At 48.7% G+C, this 13547-nt stretch overlaps 2 protein-coding genes across 17 annotated transcripts in view; both read left to right on the top strand.

Moving 5' to 3' along the window:
* Positions 1–239: 239 nt before the first annotated feature.
* cUnh7orf25 (chromosome Un C7orf25 homolog) lies at positions 240–7666 on the top strand. 2 transcript variants are annotated; one of them, XM_079648579.1, is made up of 3 exons: positions 240–560; positions 4736–5095; positions 6518–7666. In XM_079648579.1, exons 2-3 carry the CDS (start codon positions 4824–4826, stop codon positions 7617–7619), a joined length of 1374 nt encoding a protein of 457 aa, XP_079504705.1. In that variant the 5' UTR covers positions 240–560; positions 4736–4823; the 3' UTR covers positions 7620–7666. The 2 variants fall into 2 exon arrangements, with proteins under 2 accessions (XP_079504705.1, XP_079504704.1); XM_079648578.1 differs by having other exon boundaries at positions 241–560; positions 4812–5095.
* A 663-nt stretch (positions 7667–8329) lies between these two features.
* LOC307018348 (E3 ubiquitin-protein ligase RNF31) overlaps positions 8330–13547 on the top strand; it is a 41034-nt gene continuing 35816 nt past the window's right edge. For 13 of the 15 annotated variants that reach the window (XR_013802417.1, XR_013802418.1, XM_079648569.1 and 10 more), the window contains exon 1: positions 8330–8561. Coding sequence is in view for 11 of the 15 variants with exons in the window: in XM_079648569.1 (XP_079504695.1) it covers positions 8520–8561 (42 nt within the window). In the remaining 4 variants the exon portion in view is untranslated. The remainder of the gene's footprint in view (positions 8562–13547) is intronic. The other 2 variants (XM_079648573.1, XM_079648572.1) reach the window with 2 other exon arrangements.

The following is a 13547-nucleotide window of genomic DNA, read 5'->3' as shown; positions in this document are numbered from 1 at the left end:
TTGCGGAAACCACGTGATGGCCTGCTGATGACGACATTTCCGCATGGTTTCAAAGTAAGAGCATGATGGTTTGTTTAATGCTCTGTTTTTGTATTATAATGAACAGCGGAACGTTAGATGCATTCTTTATCATCATCATCATGTTATAGTGATACAGTGTGTTAGTTTGGTTCAATACAGCACTTTCGTTGATGTTGAATGTGTGTTGAACAAGTACATGGCGTGTCTTGATCGATTTCCGGGTCAAGTCTGGGAGAAGGGGTCACGCTCTTATTCTGAAAGTCTGCCGGAAGCTGCCTTGTTGTTCCTCACAGCTGACGACAGTGAGCGTTAGCATTAGCATTAGCATTCCTCGCAGATTATAATTCTTCATAATATAATATATAGATCTGGGCCCGGACCCCTGTCTCTGGACCCTGTCTCTGGGACCCCTATGTCTGGACCCGGACCTCTGTCTCTGCACCCGGATCTCTGTCTCTGGGACCCCTGTCTCTGGACCCGGACCCCTGTCTCTGCACCCGGACCTCTGTCTCTGGGACCCCTGTCTCTGGACCTGGACAGTAAGTCTCGCTTTGCTTTAAACACTTAATCTGGAGCTCCTGTAATGAGCTGCGCAGATTCTTTATCTCCTAAAGAAACTTCACAGTTAAAATTAACTGTTGAAAGAGTTTCAGGAGAGAAACTAAATATTAATGAGTTTTTAATCAAATACAGGACCGATAATAGTTCAACCAGGATAACAACATCATATACTAACTGTTAGATATCCTTTAATATGTGTCAGTATAGTTGGATATAACATAAACCTGGTAGACAGGTGGCTAACATTAGCTTGCACCTGACAGGTGGCTAACATTAGCTAGCACCTGACAGGTGGTTAACATTAGCTAGCACCTGACAGGTGGCTAACATTAGCTTGCACCTGACAGGTGGCTAACATTAGCTTGCACCTGACAGGTGGCTAACATTAGCGAGCACCGGACAGGTGGCTAACATTAGCGAGCACCTGACAGGTGGCTAACATTAGCTTGCACCTGACAGGTGGCTAACATTAGCGAGCACCTGACAGGTGGCTAACATTAGCTAGCACCTGACAGGTGGCTAACATTAGCGAGCACCTGACAGGTGGCTAACATTAGCTAGCACCTGACAGGTGGCTAACATTAGCTAGCACCTGACAGGTGGTTAACATTAGCTAGCACCTGACAGGTGGCTAACATTAGCGAGCACCGGACAGGTGGCTAACATTAGCTAGCACCTGACAGGTGGCTAACATTAGCTAGCACCTGACAGGTGGTTAACATTAGCTAGCACCTGACAGGTGGCTAACATTAGCTTGCACCTGACAGGTGGCTAACATTAGCGAGCACCTGACAGGTGGCTAACATTAGCTAGCACCTGACAGGTGGCTAACATTAGCTAGCACCTGACAGGTGGTTAACATTAGCTAGCACCTGACAGGTGGCTAACATTAGCTTGCACCTGACAGGTGGCTAACATTAGCTTGCACCTGACAGGTGGCTAACATTAGCGAGCACCGGACAGGTGGCTAACATTAGCGAGCACCTGACAGGTGGCTAACATTAGCTAGCACCTGACAGGTGGCTAACATTAGCTTGCACCTGACAGGTGGCTAACATTAGCTTGCACCTGACAGGTGGCTAACATTAGCTAGCACCTGACAGGTGGTTAACATTAGCTTGCACCTGACAGGTGGCTAACATTAGCTAGCACCTGACAGGTGGCTAACATTAGCTTGCACCTGACAGGTGGCTAACATTGGCGAGCACCGGACAGGTGGCTAACATTGGCTAGCACCTGACAGGTGGCTAACATTGGCTTGCACCTGACAGGTGGCTAACATTAGCTAGCACCTGACAGGTGGCTAACATTAGCTAGCACCTGACAGGTGGCTAACATTAGCTTGCACCTGACAGGTGGCTAACATTAGCGAGCACCGGACAGGTGGCTAACATTAGCTTGCACCTGACAGGTGGTTAACATTAGCTAGCACCTGACAGGTGGTTAACATTAGCTAGCACCTGACAGGTGGTTAACATTAGCTAGCACCTGACAGGTCGTTAACATTAGCTAGCACCTGACAGGTGGCTAACATTAGCTTGCACCTGACAGGTGGCTAACATTAGCTTGCACCGGACAGGTGGCTAACATTAGCTTGCACCGGACAGGTGGCTAACATTAGCGAGCACCGGACAGGTGGCTAACATTAGCTAGCACCTGACAGGTGGTTAACATTAGCTAGCACCTGACAGGTGGCTAACATTAGCTTGCACCTGACAGGTGGCTAACATTAGCTTGCACCTGACAGGTGGTTAACATTAGCTTGCACCTGACAGGTGGCTAACATTAGCTAGCACCTGACAGGTGGCTAACATTAGCTTGCACCTGACAGGTGGCTAACATTAGCGAGCACCGGACAGGTGGCTAACATTGGCTAGCACCTGACAGGTGGCTAACATTGGCTTGCACCTGACAGGTGGCTAACATTAGCTAGCACCTGACAGGTGGCTAACATTAGCTAGCACCTGACAGGTGGCTAACATTAGCTTGCACCTGACAGGTGGCTAACATTAGCTAGCACCTGACAGGTGGTTAACATTAGCTAGCACCTGACAGGTGGTTAACATTAGCTAGCACCTGACAGGTGGTTAACATTAGCTAGCACCTGACAGGTGGCTAACATTAGCTTGCACCTGACAGGTGGCTAACATTAGCTTGCACCGGACAGGTGGCTAACATTAGCGAGCACCGGACAGGTGGCTAACATTAGCGAGCACCGGACAGGTGGCTAACATTGGCTTGCACCTGACAGGTGGCTAACATTAGCTTGCACCTGACAGGTGGCTAACATTAGCTAGCACCTGACAGGTGGCTAACATTAGCTAGCACCTGACAGGTGGCTAACATTGGCTTGCACCTGACAGGTGGCTAACATTAGCTAGCACCTGACAGGTGGCTAACATTGGCTTGCACCTGACAGGTGGCTAACATTAGCTTGCACCTGACAGGTGGCTAACATTAGCTTGCACCTGACAGGTGGCTAACATTAGCTTGCACCTGACAGGTGGCTAACATTAGCTTGCACCTGACAGGTGGCTAACATTAGCTTGCACCTGACAGGTGGCTAACATTAGCTAGCACCTGACAGGTGGCTAACATTGGCTTGCACCTGACAGATGGCTAACATTGGCTTGCACCTGACAGGTGGCTAACTTTAGCTAGCACCTGACAGGTGGCTAACATTAGCTTGCACCTGACAGGTGGTTAACATTAGCTAGCACCTGACAGGTGGCTAACATTAGCTAGCACCTGACAGGTGGCTAACATTAGCTTGCACCTGACAGGTGGCTAACATTAGCTAGCACCTGACAGGTGGTTAACATTAGCTAGCACCTGACAGGTGGCTAACATTAGCGAGCACCTGACAGGTGGCTAACATTAGCTAGCACCTGACAGGTGGCTAACATTAGCTTGCACCTGACAGGTGGTTAACATTAGCTAGCACCTGACAGGTGGCTAACATTAGCTTGCACCTGACAGGTGGTTAACATTAGCTAGCACCTGACAGGTGGCTAACATTAGCTAGCACCTGACAGGTGGCTAACATTAGCGAGCACCTGACAGGTGGCTAACATTAGCTTGCACCTGACAGGTGGTTAACATTAGCTAGCACCTGACAGGTGGCTAACATTAGCTAGCACCTGACAGGTGGCTAACATTAGCGAGCACCTGACAGGTGGCTAACATTAGCTTGCACCTGACAGGTGGCTAACATTAGCTAGCACCTGACAGGTGGCTAACATTAGCTAGCACCTGACAGGTGGCTAACATTAGCTTGCACCTGACAGGTGGCTAACATTAGCTTGCACCTGACAGGTGGTTAACATTAGCTTGCACCTGACAGGTGGTTAACATTAGCTAGCACCTGACAGGTGGCTAACATTAGCTTGCACCTGACAGGTGGCTAACATTAGCTTGCACCTGACAGGTGGTTAACATTAGCTAGCACCTGACAGGTGGTTAACATTAGCTAGCACCTGACAGGTGGCTAACATTAGCTTGCACCTGACAGGTGGTTAACATTAGCTTGCACCTGACAGGTGGCTAACATTAGCTAGCACCTGACAGGTGGCTAACATTAGCTTGCACCTGACAGGTGGCTAACATTAGCGAGCACCGGACAGGTGGCTAACATTGGCTAGCACCTGACAGGTGGCTAACATTGGCTTGCACCTGACAGGTGGCTAACATTAGCTAGCACCTGACAGGTGGCTAACATTAGCTAGCACCTGACAGGTGGCTAACATTAGCTTGCACCTGACAGGCGGCTAACATTAGCTTGCACCTGACAGGTGGCTAACATTAGCTTGCACCTGACAGGTGGCTAACATTAGCTAGCACCTGACAGGTGGCTAACATTAGCTAGCACCTGACAGGTGGCTAACATTAGCTTGCACCTGACAGGTGGCTAACATTAGCTTGCACCTGACAGGTGGCTAACATTAGCTTGCACCTGACAGGTGGCTAACATTAGCTAGCACCTGACAGGTGGTTAACATTAGCTAGCACCTGACAGGTGGCTAACATTAGCTTGCACCTGACAGGTGGCTAACCTGTTACCCAGGTGTGATCTAAAGGGTATTGTTGTCCCTCCCCAAGTGTGATGCAGCATGTCTCTGCAGGAGGTCTAAAGGTCCTTGTTGTCCCTCCCCAGGTGTGATCTAAAGGTCCTTGTTGTCCCTCCCCGGGTGTGATCTAAAGGTTCTTGTTGTGACGTTGTCCCTCCCCAGGTGTGATGCAGCATGTCTCTGCAGGAGGTCTTGCAGCAGCGCATCTCTTCAGCTCAGAGTCTGCTGCAGCAGGCGCAGGATCTGTGTGGGGGGGGGCGTGTGGAGGGGGGGGGCAAGCTGCTGGGTAGGCTGCGGGCCGAGCTGCGCTTCCTGCGGCGGGTGCAGAGTGAAGGGGGGGAGGTGAAGGCGTCTCACCTGCACAGCAGCAACCTGACGCACCTGACGGCCATCGTGGAGTCTCTGCAGAGCGTGGGGGGGGTGGTGGCCCTGCTGCACGTCTTCAGGTACTCACTCTCTCACACACTCACACACTCACTCTCTCACACACTCACTCTCTCACACACTCACACACACACTCACTCTCTCACACTCACTCACACACTCACTCTCACACACACTCACACACTCACTCTCACACACTCACTCTCTCACACACTCACACACTCACTCTCTCACACACTCACTCTCTCACACACTCACACACTCACTCTCTCACACTCACTCTCTCACACTCTCACACACTCACTCTCACACACTCACTCTCACACTCTCACACACTCACTCTCTCACACACTCACTCTCTCACACACTCACACACTCACTCTCTCACACTCACTCTCTCACACTCTCACACACTCACTCTCTCACACTCACACTCTCACACACTCATTCTCTCACGCTCTCTCTGTCACACTCTCACACACTCACTCTCTCACACTCTCTCTCACACACTCACTCTTTCACACTCTCTCTCACTCTCTCACTCTCACACTCTCACACACTCTCTCTCTCACACTCACACTCTCACACACTCACTCTCTCACACTCACTCACTCTCTCACACACTCACTCTCTCACTCTCTCTCACACTCACTCTCTCTCACACACACTCACTCTCTCTCACCCTCTCTCACACTCACTATCTCACACTCACTCTCTCACACTCACACACTCTCACTCACTCTCTCACACACTCTGACACTCTCTCTCACACTCACTCTCTCACACACTCACTCTCTCACACTCTCTCTCACACACTCACTCTTTCACACTCTCTCTCACTCTCTCACTCTCACACTCTCACACACTCTCTCTCTCACACTCACTCTCTCACACACTCACTCTCTCACACTCACTCACTCTCTCAAACACTCACTCACTCTCTCTCTCACACTCACTCTCTCTCTCACACACTCACTCTCTCACACACTCACTCACTCTCTCACACTCACTCACTCTCTCACACTCACTCTTTCACACACTCACTCTCACTCACTCTCACTCACACTCACTCTCTCACACACTCTCTCTCACACTCACTCACTCACTCTCTCACACTCACTCTTTCACACACTCACTCTCACTCACTCTCACTCACACTCACTCTCTCACACACTCTCTCTCACACTCACTCACTCTCTCTCACACTCACTCTCTCACACTCACTCACTCTCACTCACTCTCTCACACTCACTCTCTAACACACTCACTCTCTCACACTCACACACACTAACTCTCTCTCACACTCACTCACTCTCACTCACTCTCTCACACTCACTCTCTCTCACACTCACACTCACCCTTTCACACACTCACTCTCTCACACTCACTCTCTCACTCACACACACTCACTCTCTCACACTCACTCTCTCTCTTTCTCTCTCTCTCTCTCTCTCACTAACTGTGTCTCTGCCTCCTGTCTCCAGGTACACAGACTCAGCGGGGGATCCTCGCTCGCTGCAGGTTGACGTGGTTTCGGACGGGGGGCTCACCTGGGTGAAGGCGGTGGGGAGGAAGGCTGAAGCTCTTCACAGCATCTGGCAGGGGGGGGGTCAGTACGGAGAGAAGAGCATCATCAGCCAGGCCAGAGACTTCCTGTCTGCCAGCCAGCAGCAGGAAGTCCAGTACAAACACCCCCACGTCGTCTTCGCCTTCTACAACGGGGTCTCCCACGCCATGGCGCAGCAGCTCGGGGTCATGGGGGTCAGCGTCAGGGGGGACATCGTGGCCGTCAATGCCATGATGGGGGAGGAGATAGAGGGGGAGGAAGAGGGGGAGGAGCCAGAGGGGGAGGACGAGGGGGAGGAGGGAGAGGGGGAGGAGCCAGATGAGGACGGGGAGGAAGAGCCACCCTCCCCCACCGTGGCTGTCAATGCCATGATGGAGGAGGGGGAGGAGCAGCCAAATGGGGGGGAGGAGCCTGGTGAAGGGGAGGAGCCTGACGAGGACCCCTCCCCCTCCAGGGTGCAGCGTGGCAGGGTTCTGGCCCGCCTCTCCTTCCCTGCGCAGCGTCTTCCTCTCTCCTGCCTCAGAGTGAACCTGGACATCACGACTCTCATCAGCTGTGTGTCCTCTCTGAGTCACGGCGGCTGCTTCTTCTCCTTCAGAGAGGGCGTTCTGACGGAGCAGGCAGCTCAGGAGCGTCTGAGCCCCGTCCTGCCGCAGCTCAGAGCCTTCATGGAGGGGAAGCAGCTGTTCGCCTGCAGCGCTGCAGTGACAGACTTCCGGTTGATCCTGGAGACGCTGGGGGGTCCGGGGGAGAAGCAGAGAGGGGAGCAGCTGCTGAGGAGCCTCACTCTGATGGAGGACCAGCCGTCTCAACGCTCTCTTAGCCTCACGCTCAGCCACAAGGTCACGCAGCGCTCCGTCAGCATCTTCGGCACCGGGGACTCGCTCAGAGCCGTCACCATGACAGCCAACGGGCGCTTCGTCAGGGCGGCGGCCAATCAGGGAGTCCGATACAACGTGTTCATGCACCAACCCAGAGCGCTGACGGAGGGCAAGGAGTGGAGGGCCACGCCCCTCTGAGCGCCATCTTTATGTCATGTGATCATCAATAAAGCCTCACTTCCTGCTCTGATGTCACTTCCTGTTGTCACACAAGCTACTGCATTTACCAAAACACAAGTCTCAGGGAAAGTGAGTCTGATGACATATACATATTAAATATATATATTAAATATAAATACATATGAAATATATATACATGCAAAATATTTATATTTACGTTTGATGTGTTTATATATTGTTTGCATTTGTTTCTTCTTCTTCTTTCGTGTATCGTCGTCATATGTCCAGCTCAGTGTCACAAAGCCACGCTCTCGTCTCTGGTCCCACTTGGAAGAGGCCAGCCTCTGAAGGAGGTCTGTACAGAGGACAGGTGGTGATTATGTGGTCGGCAGTCTGCTCAGGCTCGCCACACTCGCATACTGCGCTGTCTGCCAGGCCCCACTCCTTCATTGATGATTTGAAACGACCAACCCTAGTACGGAGGCGGTTCAGTAGGGTCCAGTGCCGGCGTGGTAGATGTTCTCCTTCGACATCCAGCATTTGTTTGAATATAAAGAATGCTGCATTTATTCTGTGTATTGGATTAAAGTAATATCATTATTATAAATCATAATAATCAGGCTATTAATGTGTAGTGGTGATAATAATCATGTTATGAATACATGAAGTGGTAATAATCATGTTATTAATACATGAAGTGGTAATAATCATGTTATTAATACATGTAGTAGTGATAATAATAAAAGTGATAATAATAACATTGATATACATATTCTTTATAACTGATGACATTAAACAGGAGTTTCTTCAAGTCTTCGTGCTTTTAATCTGAAAAGCTGGAAGAGGCCGTGGGTGTGTCCCTCTAGCTGTTAGCATGTTAGCTTGTTAGCTGCGGGTGTTCCTGAGTTTCTGGATGAAATGAGAGTCGAATCCGGGGAGGAGCTGCGGACTCTGAAGGAGGTGAGGACCCCCCCCCACACACACACACTTTATTTACTCAACACGAAACAACAACACCTGATGCTGACCGGCTAGTGCAGCTCCATTCACAACGGTTAGCCTCGTTAGCTAAATGCTAAAAACAAAAGTGTTCTCATCAGCAGCAGCGCGAGCCATCAGAGGCTCCTACAGTAAAATATTGAACAAGAGCCAATATAGCATATATATATATATGCTCCTGGGACCCGAGGAATGTTTTCCAATCTCTATTTTTCATTTCCTACCTATTTAGTGTACGGTGGCCGGCAGGTGCAAACTCTCAACGATTACTTAGGGTTAAAAACACATCTCGCAATTTAGACTTTTTAAATTGAATTAGATGTTTAAATGTTACATTATGTCCACTGTAGAGGACGCCAGGACCATTTCAGTATGAGAAAACATGAACAGATAGACTATGTGTCCACTGTAGAGGACGCCAGGACCGTTTCAGTGTGAGAAGACATGAACAGATAGACTATGTGTCCACTGTAGAGGACGCCAGGACCGTTTCAGTGTGAGAAGACATGAACAGATAGACTATGTGTCCACTGTAGAGGACGCCAGGACCGTTTCAGTGTGAGAAGACATGAACAGATAGACTATGTGTCCACTGTAGAGGACGCCAGGACCGTTTCAGTGTGAGAAGACATGAACAGATAGACTATGTGTCCACTGTAGAGGACGCCAGGACCGTTTCAGTGTGAGAAGACATGAACAGATAGACTATGTCCACTGTAGAGGACGCCAGGACCGTTTCAGTGTGAGAAGACATGAACAGATAGACTATGTGTCCACTGTAGAGGACGCCAGGACCGTTTCAGTGTGAGAAAACATGAACAGATAGACTATGTGTCCACTGTAGAGGACGCCAGGACCGTTTCAGTGTGAGAAGACATGAACAGATAGACTATGTGTCCACTGTAGAGGACGCCAGGACCGTTTCAGTGTGAGAAGACATGAACAGATAGACTATGTCCACTGTAGAGGACGCCAGGACCGTTTCAGTGTGAGAAGACATGAACAGATAGACTATGCCCACTGTAGAGGACGCCAGGACCGTTTCAGTGTGAGAAAACATGAACAGATAGACTATGTGTCCACTGTAGAGGACGCCAGGACCGTTTCAGTGTGAGAAAACATGAACAGATAGACTATGTGTCCACTGTAGAGGACGCCAGGACCATTTCAGTATGAGAAAACATGAACAGATAGACTATGTGTCCACTGTAGAGGACGCCAGGACCGTTTCAGTGTGAGAAGACATGAACAGATAGACTATGTGTCCACTGTAGAGGACGCCAGGACCGTTTCAGTGTGAGAAGACATGAACAGATAGACTATGTGTCCACTGTAGAGGACGCCAGGACCGTTTCAGTGTGAGAAGACATGAACAGATAGACTATGTGTCCACTGTAGAGGACGCCAGGACCGTTTCAGTGTGAGAAGACATGAACAGATAGACTATGTGTCCACTGTAGAGGACGCCAGGACCGTTTCAGTGTGAGAAGACATGAACAGATAGACTATGTGTCCACTGTAGAGGACGCCAGGACCGTTTCAGTGTGAGAAGACATGAACAGATAGACTATGTGTCCACTGTAGAGGACGCCAGGACCGTTTCAGTGTGAGAAAACATGAACAGATAGACTATGTGTCCACTGTAGAGGACGCCAGGACCGTTTCAGTGTGAGAAGACATGAACAGATAGACTATGTGTCCACTGTAGAGGACGCCAGGACCGTTTCAGTGTGAGAAGACATGAACAGATAGACTATGTCCACTGTAGAGGACGCCAGGACCGTTTCAGTGTGAGAAGACATGAACAGATAGACTATGTCCACTGTAGAGAACGCCAGGACCGTTTCAGTGTGAGAAGACATGAACAGATAGACTATGTGTCCACTGTAGAGGACGCCAGGACCGTTTCAGTGTGAGAAGACATGAACAGATAGACTATGTCCACTGTAGAGGACGCCAGGACCGTTTCAGTGTGAGAAGACATGAACAGATAGACTATGTGTCCACTGTAGAGGACGCCAGGACCGTTTCAGTGTGAGAAGACATGAACAGATAGACTATGTCCACTGTAGAGGACGCCAGGACCGTTTCAGTGTGAGAAGACATGAACAGATAGACTATGCCCACTGTAGAGAACGCCAGGACTGTTTCAGTGTGAGAACACATGAACAGATAGACTATGTGTCCACTGTAGAGGATGCCAGGACCGTTTCAGTGTGAGAAGACATGAACAGATAGACTATGTCCACTGTAGAGAACGCCAGGACCGTTTCAGTGTGAGAAGACATGAACAGATAGACTATGTCCACTGTAGAGGACGCCAGGACCGTTTCCGTGTGAGAAGACATGAACAGATAGACTATGTCCACTGTAGAGGACGCCAGGACCGTTTCAGTGTGAGAAGACATGAACAGATAGACTACGTAACGTATTACGGTTATAGAGTGATATATACAAGAATATATTCATCTTTATTTAGAACATCGATAAGTCTGTAACGGCGAGACGCCGTTACTCGAGCTCGCGTTAACATGTTGATAACGTGAGTACATTGTACTGTATCGAGTATATTGACACAGTATTGGCACATGATTTAAATGAACACACTTTATTAATGTATAAATATGTTTATTGACAATTGATTGAATTGCATTGTTGTGTGGGGGAGTCTCGTGTCGTGTAGCGCGGACACCAGGCGGTTCCTGCTCGCCGTTCGCCTGAGTAAAGAAATGGATACGGTTTAAAATGCACATATGCATACATTGCTAACAGTACGGGTAGCAAGGATTGTTCCTGAAGTAAACGTGAGAATTAGGCCCGCCCCTCCCTACAGGCAGATCACGCAGACTGCGGCGCACCTACAGTGTAAGCGCTCCACAGTTTTGCCTCTGCGAGACTCCACTTGCACCCCCAATTACTGTTGCATTAAGGAAGACATAACACAAGTCTTTCTTTTGATTTGCTCTTTAATAAAATAGGCTACCAGCCACAACAAGCTAACAGTCTGTGAAACGTAAAGACACTAATGAATGAAGCCAGTTCAAGACGCATTATTCTTATTCTTATCATTCTTTATGAGCGCAGTAACGGTAAGGTATCTAATTACTTATTTATTTAGTATTCCATGACTTAATAACGGAGATCGTCAAACTAAAGTGGTGGAGACATAGCAAAATTCCTACAATGAAGCGGGACATTGAACTGTTCACCCGTGAGAGGGCAATCAAGAAAAGAGAGCGAGCGGCCCGTTGAGGGAGTTTACAGATGAGAAGACTCAGCCATGTTTAAGCAGCACTGCACGTGGAGATGTGGACACGCAGATTACGTAGGCCTACATACAAACCTGCGGCGGAAACCCCTCTTGTCTGTCAGTGAGTGTGATTATTTTATAAAAGTAACAAAGTAACAAAGTAACGCGTGTCGGGGCAATGTTAGTAACTGTAGTGTGATTACTGAATTATAAAAGTAACGCGTTACACTACTCCGTTACCGACAAAAGTAATATTATTACAGTAACGCGTTACACCCAACTCTGCTCATGACGCATCTATGACGTGCCGCAGCGATAGACTAGAGCAGAAAAGACATCACATAACGTTAGCATTTCTAAAATGTTAGCGTGGCTTAATAATAGTAGCCGGACAAGGATTCCCTCTCTCCTTTCCTGCTGAAAGATGGTGAGTGTACTCAGGGACGAGGAGTCATTTAACCAGCCGCTAGTAGGTCAGGCTTTACCTTCTTTTATATCCATAAAGACAAAGTAAATCTGTTTACAGTTCTTTCATATGGATGTTGAGAGGTTTCCATACATCTCTTCATTTTGCTCTCAAAGTGCACCAGATTGATCCATCTAACTTCAATATTTAAAAAAAAAATCTTCCCGGGGGAGCATTTCCCCGGACCCCCCTAGAGGGTGTCAGGTCCACTCCCCATTTATAAAATTAGCACTTTACCCCTGCACACCCTCTAATCTCAGATGCACCTTGAGTCATTTTGCTTCAGTACAGTGAGCCTTTCTAAAATATGCAGTAAAGAGACAAACCCACCAGCATTATAGGATACACTAGGACTTTGAGCCAAATACTTGTTTTTGGGCTGTATAAATAAATTGACTTGAAACAGTTGCTGATTTAGAGTACTGGCACCTTTTTTATTCCAATTCAAGCACTGTTTGTGTGATGAGTAAACGTACCTCTATCTGTTCTCTCTCCCAGGGTGTTCGGGAAAAATAGTTCCCCCGGGACCGCACACCTCTAGATATAGTTCCTGGAGGGAAACGGCAAGTGGTAGTCTCCAGGGGGGAGTTCGACATTTTTGTTTAATGTATATTGTCATAGCTTTATTCATGTGTATGTTATGGGTAAATTGGTGGAGAAATATTTAGTAAATGTGTATATAGTTGTGGTAAATCGTTTAGATAAAGATAACGGTATGTGCCAGCCAATGAAGATCTGAGGCCTCCTATAAAAGGCAGCAAGTGTTCTCCAGAGACTTGTAGTCGATGTACTGAGAGCCTCATGACCCCAGATCTCCAGAGACCTGTAGTCGATGTACTGAGAGCCTCATGACCCCAGATCTCCAGAGACCTGTAGTCGATGTACTGAGAGCCTCATGACCCCAGATCTCCAGAGACCTGTAGTCGATGTACTGAGAGCCTCATGACCCCAGATCTCCAGAGACCTGTAGTCGATGTACTGAGAGCCTCATGACTCCAGATCTCCAGAGACCTGTAGTCGATGTACTGAGAGCCTCATGACTCCAGATCTCCAGAGACCTGTAGTCGATGTACTGAGAGCCTCATGACTCCAGATCTCCAGAGACCTGTAGTCGATGTACTGAGAGCCTCATGACCCCAGATCTCCAGAGACCTCTAGTCGATGTACTGAGAGCCTCATGACCCCAGATCTCCAGAGACTTGTAGTCGATGTACTGAGAGCCTCATGACCC

Source organism: Notothenia rossii (assembly GCF_949606895.1).
Source record: "Notothenia rossii genome assembly, chromosome: 9".
Classification (NCBI taxonomy): Eukaryota; Metazoa; Chordata; class Actinopteri; order Perciformes; family Nototheniidae; genus Notothenia; species Notothenia rossii.
Note: the sequence above shows the minus strand (reverse complement) of the source record. Positions and strands in the feature narration are given on the sequence as shown.